Source organism: Octopus bimaculoides, chromosome 7 (assembly GCF_001194135.2).
Source record: "Octopus bimaculoides isolate UCB-OBI-ISO-001 chromosome 7, ASM119413v2, whole genome shotgun sequence".
Taxonomy (NCBI): domain Eukaryota; kingdom Metazoa; phylum Mollusca; class Cephalopoda; order Octopoda; family Octopodidae; genus Octopus; species Octopus bimaculoides.
The window spans coordinates 25048632-25058532 of record NC_068987.1 but is presented as its reverse complement, the minus strand read 5'-3'; the positions used below and the strand labels follow the sequence as shown (position 1 = coordinate 25058532).

Below are 9901 nucleotides of genomic sequence, written 5' to 3'. Positions count from 1 at the left end.
TGTGTGTGTGTGTGTGTGTGTGTGTGTGTGTGTGTGTGTGTGTATGACGGATTCTCTCGTCGCGGACGACAAATGAGGGTTCACTAAAATAAAGCGGTGATCATGTTCTATTGACACGAATGCTTTGCAAACATTTTGGCAAATACATCACATATATAAAAGAAAAGGAAAACAATATCTCATTAAAAATGAAAGTATTTCGAAAAATCAAAAAATTGTCAACTAGCTTATGACTGGGTGTTAACACTTTACTCAAATTAGCTCCCCTACCGAACTTGCACCACAGCGTCAAGTCAGCTCCAGAACCTGTCGCATACGTTCCTCTGTATCTCTGGGAAGATCTTCGAACACTTCCTTGATCTTGGCCACCAGCTCGGCCTTGGTGTTGCAGGCAGAGCAGTTGCAAGCAGAGCGGTGTCTTTCTCAACCGTGCTCACTCGGGAGAATTAGGAATCAGAAATTGGGATTGTTGAAACTTTAAACATTCTCCGACAACCGCTTCTGACTCTTTCAGGAAGTATGGCAAGGAGTCGAATCCTGCTGTCACACATTTGACCTTCCAGTATCAACCCTCTCTAGGCAAGATTTGACTATAATCTTCAGCCGTCTGAATTAAGCCCAAGGCTCCGTTAATCAGTTGTTGGATGAACTCTGGCGTGCGGACGCAGTCACAACGCCTGCTGTGTCCCTTGCTGTTGATGTAGAATATCAAAAAAGTTGACACTACTTAGTTTCGTCTCAGTTTCGATCCTCAAGCCCATGCACTGGAAGAGTGCAATAATATCGTTTCCTTCTTAAGGCTACTGATCTCATGCAAATTTATATTGCGGGTAAGAATAAAGCTTTTATTGCTGGATCTTCTAGCTCTCGAATATGAGAATTCTGAATGTAAACAATCCAAAATATATGCCCCGTATAAGTATTCATAATTCTAATCCGTCATATGCATCCATTGGCACATCAAACATCTAATTAGTATGTATTTATGGAAGGTTAGAAAATTAGACCACATTCTTGGTGTGGTAAAAAGGAAGACACAATTAGGAATTATCTATTTCTCTCACAATTAACAAAATGTAATTTGCTAGCAATTATTGGGATCAAAATGGAACATGTTTGATTACATAGACGACAACGACGGTGACGACGATGATGACGATCTCAGTTATCATGACAACCTTATATTGTTCATATAATTAAGACAACTTCCTGAGCCTTGATAATAAATACTTTAGTCCCAAATTGTTGTTAATCCCATTACAAAACGCACTTTTACAATGCTTGATTCCCCCCGACTAATTCAAGATGTCTCGGTGACTATTATTGACAGCCTACGCTCTCTTTAATGACACTCAATGAAACCTATACTTGTGATTATTACGAACGCCAAACTCTTTGAACTTATTTTGTTGCCCTGATTCCCGACCCTAACCTGCAAATCTATTTGGCGATCATTCGCATTAACCACATTAAAATATGTATGACCTACAGTCTCCAAAAAAGCAAAACAAAGTTGAGGTGGTTATAGGTACTATCCTTTCGCCCTTCAGACGAACAATATTTGAATTCAGAATTATAAGGAAAATGGATTTGTAATTTGTAATCTCATTCTTTTATCGAAGACTTTGGTGCTCATGTTCACGTGTATATATTTAATTAGAGGTTGAAATAGCCTCATAAAGGGATAAAAATACCCAATGTATTACTGGTATTTTTTGTGAATAGTGATATTCATAAAATAATAGGTCTGAATATAAATCATGGTGAATAAGTATTCAAAAAAAAATTCAGAAAATGGAGATGTAGCATTAATATAGTTTATTAACTGCAAAAATTGAACATTGGACTTTTGCAGTTAGTAATTTATATTAATGCTACATCTCCATTTTCTGAATTTTCTTTCTTCTTTACACACACACACATACATATGTATATAATATAAATAATAAATATATGCATATATACATACGTATATGTACATACTTACATATATACGTATATACATATGCATATGAGGGCAAAAGACTTCATGGAATATAAATAACATAAAAAAACGAAAACATGAGTAATTAATTTATTGTGTGTTGTATTAAGTAATTACAAAATTGACTTTGTTATTTTTTGTCAGATCCAGACCCTAAAATGAAGCATATCTCATTGACAGCACACCCATACCAATGGCAAGAATTCACTTCACCATACTACCCCAAACCATATTATGGCAGGTTGGTTTATTAACAATTTCATCCCAAACAATTTTAACAGATGTTTATGTGATACCAGTTTATATTTTCTGATGTGTTCTCAACATTTTACAACCTTAAAACGGTGAGCCGACAGAATCGTTAGCATGCCGAGCAAAATCCTTTGCAACATTTCGTCCGTTTTTACGTTCTGAGTTCAAATTCCGCCGAGTTCGACATCGCCTTTCATCCTTTCGGGGTCGATAAAATAAAAACCATTTGAACACTGGAGTCGATTACATCGACTCACCCTCCACTAAAATTGCTGGCCTTTGAAACCAGTATTTATTTCAAACCAGTATTAAATTTGATACTAGTATTTACAGTCTCATCGCTTATATAAATATAAATGGTCATTGTTGTTGTTGGAACCCAAATCAATCCTGATTGAGCAAACCTAAGCTGAAAGTCTTTCAAATAATGCCCATTCTATCCGTTTGTATGCATCAAGGATTAATTTAATAAATTCCTCGTATGTTTGTTTTTCTTATGACAATATAATGGGATTTGAAAGGAAACGACGCTTAATTTTTGCATGTCAAGCGATTCCAATGACGATGTTTTGTGGGCTCTATTTCTGTATTAACAAAACCACGTTTAATTTTTAACAACTGGGTAGGTTTTCTGTTAGAACGCTGATCCCGTAATTGTTGTTGAATATCATAGGCTCAGAGTCTACTTAAACAGACCTAGAACACAGGATTAGCTCACAGTCAAACATTCCATAAATGGGTTCAGGCATGGCTTTGTAATTAAGCAGTTCGCTTTGCAAACTCATTATTTCGGGTTCGATTCCACTAAGGGGTATGTATGGTGTTTTCAGTCATAACCACGCATCTGACTAGTGTCTTGTCAGTGGAAATAAATAAATCAATCAATAAATAAATTATTAAATAAACTGGAAATATATAGAAACCCGTTGTGCGTTACGTATATACATAGACGCGCGCACCCTCACATGCGCGGTACATGCATGTGTGACATGTATGTGTGTACGCATTTGTTTGAATATCTTTGACCAATATTTATGGCCGAATGATTTAAACTGGTGCTTTTCGAATGAAGCTACTAAAAGCATTTGATCTGTACTAAGTTACGCACCCACTCTCACATTACTGTCGTGAGCGCTCTAAACCGGCGTCGTTATTGTTTAGTTGCCACATAAAATTAAAAGTAGTCTCTCTCTTTCTCTCTCTCTCTCTCTCTCTTTCTCTCTCACACGCACTTTCATTCATACAAACATACTTACATACATACATACATACATACATACACATATATATTGTACACACATACACACACATACATACAGGACACGGTGGTGGATTTCCCTGCTGATGTCGAGGCAACATCTGTTACCAGATTCTTTTCGTGGGCGAGAGCCCACTAGTGAGTATCATACGAGAGTAGATGCCTATTAAGTCTGGTTTTATGAAAGCAGCTCTAGGCAATAACAAGAGAGAGATTGAAGATGAAGGAAAAGTCTGCATAATTGTTTCCATCACCTTGAGGATTTTTATTGTAAGTTTGATTGGGCTATAGTGGATGGATCAGTGGATCAGAAAGTTTAAATTCCTTGAGAATGAACCATAGCACTTTTACAAAAATGAGATTGTACCCTAACACAGGGGGATAGAAAAAGAGAGAGTGGGGTCGAAAAGCTTGGTGAAAATAGAGGGGAACTCTAGAGCTCTTAGAATGCTTTGGGAGTGACGTTGCCAGGGCCAATGGGAATACTGTATACAGAATCCTCGTGGTTGAAAAGTGGTGGAAAGAAAGATCCTGACAAATTGGTAGAGTCCGTTTCAGAAGGGAATCAAAAGGATCAGCAGCAGTTTGGCATGCATGAGTGCTTGTTGGCTGGGAAATGTACGAAGGCATTATTCGTGGATGGTTTACAGGCTTGCGAAGATAGCGTTACTGGATAAAAGCTGATCAGTTTATAAGAATGGGTGATTTCACAAATTCACAAATATCATAAGCTATATTTTTTGTTGAAGCACGGTCATGAATGTACCTCTTGGGTACTAGAACAGTGTAAGTTGGTCAGATGTGCGATATGGAGAAGTATATCTAGCAGGATTGTTTCTGTCACTCAGCTGTTTTTAATGGAGCAGTATCGAAGTACATATTCTGCCAGAAACAACATAGTATCAATCAACCATATCCTTCTCCAACAAATCTATGGACTTTAACTAAAGGGAAAAATTTAAATATAATACTGGTCGCTAATTGAATGTTTTTCCTTCTACACTCATAATGTTGTAGGTATAAGGCTACAGCATTTTTTAGGAAAGAACTGTCGATTATATCCACTCCAGTATGAAAGAAAAAACACAGACCCAGTTGAGATCAGTGGTATTCAAACTCAGAACGTAAAGAGCCTTTATCGTTAAATGCTGCAAGGTATTTGGAGTCAATGAGGCCTTTACGTAGAAGATAGACATGCTCAAGATATCAGACGAATCTCACTTAACCGCCTTAAAGGATATTTTTTTGTCGTTTAGACTGATAGACAGCCCTATTATTTATTTAGGGCTCTCGAAACTAGTGAGAGTAAGTTATTATGAAACCAGATGTCGCCCCGAATACTTAAAAGATAGTGAACTTTGCAAAAAGTAGCCAAGAACCGGACGGTGGTATTAAACTAAGGCGATGAATCAAGTCCACCACTCATGAATTCAGAAAGCGAAGTGCTGGTAAAATACTACAAGGTATCTCGTTTTACGCTCTCAAAATGTCGCTATCCACCATCCTGGACAGGTATTTCATTTTGTCGATCTCGAGAGGGATGAAAGGCGAGGCTGATCTCGAATGTATTTGAACTTAGAGCGCAGAGAGGTGGAGAAAATACTGCAATGTATTTTACTCCACGCTCTGGCGATACTTCCAGACCGCTGCTGGTATACAAGTATACAATAAGACGGGTGGCCACAGTCGGCTTGCTTTTATCATAGACATCATAGGTCTCTTTAAATTCGGATTGACTTTGAACTAAATAACAATTACAACAGTCACTACTTCACAGCATTTTGTTCAATTCACCACTTTCTTATTTAATATTGAGTATTACATTAAATCGATGAGTTGGCAGAACCGCTAGCACGCCGGGCAAAATGCTTAACGGCATTTCGTCCGTCTCTACGTTCTGAGTACAAATTCCACCGAGGTCGACTGTACCTTTCGTTATTTCGGAGTCAATAAAATAGCTACCAGTTGCAGATTGGGGTAAATGAAATCGACTTATCCTCTCCCTCGAACTTGTTGATCTTGTGCGAAAATTTGAAACCAATATTAAGTATTACATTATTGTCGACTTTTTGTTAATTTATCTCACACCATGCATTATCTGTGTCTCTCTTTTTCTCTTTCCTTGTTTTTTTATAGTGATACAGACAGGCATTGGTTGATTAGTGCCGACGATCCACGAGAAGTGGTACATATAAAGTTCCTTGATTTTGACATTGAGGAAACACCAAACTGTACAGCAGATTCCATTCATATATATGATGGTTAGCGATATTTATTTTCTGTAACATAATCACAAACTTTTATAGATGAACACAAACGTAACAGAGGGTATCTAGTCACACATTAAATCACTGCGGCAATCATAAAAAATCTCCCACTGTTCTTCTTCTTCTTCTTCTTATTATTATTATTATTAATCATTATCATTACTAAGGCGGGCGAGCTGGCAGAATCGTTAGCATGCCGAACGAAATGCTTTACATTTGAGTTCAAATTCTTTACGTTCTGAGTTCAAATTCCGCCTAGGTCGACTTTTCCTTTCATCCTTTTGGGGTCGATAAATTAAGTATCAGTTGCATATTGGGGTCAATCTAATCGACTGTCCTCTTCCCGCAAAATTTCAGGCGTTGTGCCTAGAGTAGAAAATGTTATTATTATTATTATTATTATTATTATTAACCTTAGGTATCAAGCAACTTTCTTATAGTCTTTGCTGTGCAAGGAAAAAGGGTTTCTGTAGAATCTTAAAATTCATATCGATAAAAGGCGATGCTCCAGCATGGCCGCAGTCATATGACAGAAACAAATAAATGAATATTTAATATCTTCAGCTAATCATTCAAATTTCTTACAACTCCTCCCTTGGCTCCTATTTATGTCATATCTACAAAGCTACCATGCTAAAAAGTCTTACATTCACTCCCAACAATACAATGGCATATACAACAGCAAAACTGACTGGTTTTCTTCGTAGCTTTGAGTGCCGAATAACGAAGGATAGTGCATTGAGACCTAAGACCTAACGATATATAGAAACAGACGCAGCAATGATGATGATGATGAAGATGATAATGATGATGATGATGATGATGATGATGATGATTATAAGATGATTATAAGATCAAAGGAATTAATGGAATTTCATAACTGGGTGTTGTATAATATGATATTTATATTCTAACTTTCTTTCTACATGTTTGTAATAAACACAACACAGTTTTTATATATTGCAGGTCATAATGAGAATAGTTCCCTTATTGGAATATATTGCGGTCAAGACTTCCCTGAAGTGAAAAGTTCAGGAAGAAAAATATATGTTTCCTTCTATGCTGACGATAAAGGGGATAATGTGGGTTTTAAGGCACAGTATTTATCTGCAAAAGTAGGTGAGTAAGAAGAATAGTTGTCTTATGAAAGAAGAAAATATTTAATACATTTGTAGATTTTAATACAATATTGTATTCGTTTCTCTGTCTATTTGTGTATTGTATTTCCGTAAAGCAGAGGAAAGGGAACATGTTTAACCAATTGCCCCAAAATATATTTATTTACGCCGATGTTACCCCCTTGATTTGAAAGGAAGAAAATCATAGATTCTTTGAATTCAAAAGGTTTATTGAATCTATTTATAGGGAAAATACAATTATAAATATAAAAAGTATAAAACAAATGCGATAAAAGAAATTGATATCCTCATGATGAAACAAAAGAATTTTTCTAGAAACTTTTTCACTTCAGGTTTTGGAGAAATGATGTTACAATCGCATCAAAATTGTGGCATTCTGATGCCAGAGCAATTTGGACAGTCTTCGGAGTTCAATCTATTACTCTGTTTTTATGTTCATTAGAGTGGAAATTTATTTCTTGTTAGCAAAGATATGTTGTTACAAAAGGCAGCAACTTTTTGACTGCCTCCTCATGCCAGAAGAAAAATTTCTGTTGTAACAAGGAACACGTTTTTTTCTAATATATAATTTTACTGTCTAATGAGTCCTCATAACCCACTAAAATGTCATTTTTACCCCACTTCGGGTAATTTAACTCAGTTCGCTGACCCCTGCCGTGAAGAAAGCTTTTAATTTTCAAAATGAAGCAAAACTAAAACTAACACACGCATGCATATATACAGGCATGCATGCATAGATGATGGTAGCAGCATGTTTACAAGTGATCACTGTCTCTTCTTGTTTCTCTATTGTCATTCCTTCCTTGTCCACGGCCTTGTAAATGACTTTTTAAATAGTTGCAGGCCTGCACGGTTTATGGTATAAATGGCAGATGCAAGTTGTGCTTTTCCACAGCATTCATGGGATCGATTTGTAGGATAGCAAACTATGCTCGATGTGCTTCTCGAATTCGGGGCTAGTTCTACAGACTTTACTGCATTTCACACAGGTTGTCTAACCACATCTTTAGAAAATAATATGATGGATGATTGTTTTTTCATGCGACTTCAGGTGGTTAACGTAACTAAACTTTGAGAGGGGTACATGCTGACAGAATTTACAAGTCCAGTTATTAATGTGAACCTCACCTTTCTGACGTTTGAGTTGCTTATGTTCTAGACGGCATTTTTTGAAAGTTTTAAAAGTGTCTCTTATACGCTTTTTCCACTCATTCTATTTGAATCTATCTCCACCCCAAACCCCCCAGTTGTTTATATCAAACGCCAGCTCTTTGAGACTGTTCTTGATGTTGTTTTTGTACCTCTTTTTCGGTTTGTTTGAGGACGCTTTTCAGAAAACGAACTTTTTTCGAACAACGAAAAAAACAGAGAAACGAGACATGCAACATAAAGAGTATACCCCTTCGTCAGTTGTCCCTGTTCCATCTACTCCGCGTTTCGGAGGCAAGAATAATACGCGACTTCGTTGGAACAGTCCTTCCCGCAAAGCAAATTAAATAAAATTTGGAATTTTTTGCAGAGGGTGAAAGTGTTAACAAGAACAGGACAGTGAGAACAAAACAGTAAAAGCAAACGGTGAGGGCTGTTGAGCCAAGACGATAGAAAAATTATCATGAACGCTATGTAGACGTGCTGTGCTTTTTCTGTCTCTTCTCTCATAGCACGTCTACATACCGTTCATAATAATTGTTCGAAAAGAGTTCGTTTTCTCTTTCGTTTTTATGTTTTCGTTTCTCATTGTGTTTAACGGTTTTGTAATGTTCTGTACCCATATATGCATGTATGTTTACAAATAGATGTAGGTATGTACATATATGTATGGATATATGCATATATTTATATATTATTTATATTATTATATGGTCGAACGCCACGCATCCTTTTCCAAGTAAGTTTTATATATATATATAGTTTGTATATGTTATTATGAATACAGTGTTTTATGACTTTTTAAAGATACCAAAACTTATAATGTTTCCTTCACTTCGTATTACCACTAATTATCATAACATTTATATTTTCAGGTTCAGAATGTTCTGGTTTGACAGTTCTAAAAGCGATTCGCAATAAAAAGAATTATTTAATCTCACCAGATTATCCCCATTTTTATAGCAGGTATTCATGAATAATTTTATCACATACATCTATACATACATACATACATACATACATACATACATACACAGAGACAGATTCACACAAGTAATGCATAAATGATAATATAGATGAAATTATGTGTGTGAGTGTGAGTGTTTGTGTGTGTGTATGTGTGTGAGTGTTTGTGTGTGTGTATGTGTGTGTGTGTGTGAATAATCCTCGTAAAAAAATGCATTTGACACCACTTTTAGAGTCCAGTCTCCCCAGCAGTAAATGTTTGGCTGTATTTTGTTAAAATATCTTTAAAATAATAAATATAAATTCATACGTATGTATGTATGTATGTATGTATGTATGTATGTATGTATGTACGTATGTGTGAATATATATATATACATACATATACACACACACACGTATATATATTCACATATATAAACACATACAGCACACACACACACGCACACACACACACACCTTCCTCATTTCGCCACTCCTGTTTTGGTTGATAGCTGTGAGTCACATCATTTCCTTCTTACCCATGTGTCATCTCTGCATGACAGTTACAAGCTCTTAAAGCTGACACCGCCAACCCTATACTGCCTCTTCTGTAGCTTCTTTCTCCATACCATCCACTCCTCTCTGCAATAATAAAGTCTATGTCCATCGTCATTTTCTGTTTATACTACGTTTACCACATCTGGCTTTACGCCCGTCCATCATAAATCCGATTTTTCATTTTCTTACTGGCTATTTGTCTTCCTCATTCTCTCAATACGCCTCTCTTTATTCTGAGGCAGACGAACGGCCGAAACGTGATACTTTTTCTTTCAATTGAAATGTTAAGCTAATGCCTTATTTACGAAACTTTGTTCCTTTAGTATTTTCCGATTTATCGTTTACT

At 36.2% G+C, this 9901-nt stretch overlaps 1 protein-coding gene across 1 annotated transcript; it reads left to right on the top strand.

The window, feature by feature from the left end:
* Window positions 1-2132: 2132 nt before the first annotated feature.
* Window positions 2133-9049, top strand: LOC106882801 (tumor necrosis factor-inducible gene 6 protein). The gene is made up of 4 exons (XM_014933584.2): window positions 2133-2225; window positions 5631-5755; window positions 6728-6880; window positions 8925-9049. Exons 1-4 carry the CDS (start codon window positions 2143-2145, stop codon window positions 9023-9025), a joined length of 462 nt encoding a protein of 153 aa, XP_014789070.2. The 5' UTR covers window positions 2133-2142; the 3' UTR covers window positions 9026-9049.
* Window positions 9050-9901: the final 852 nt, after the last annotated feature.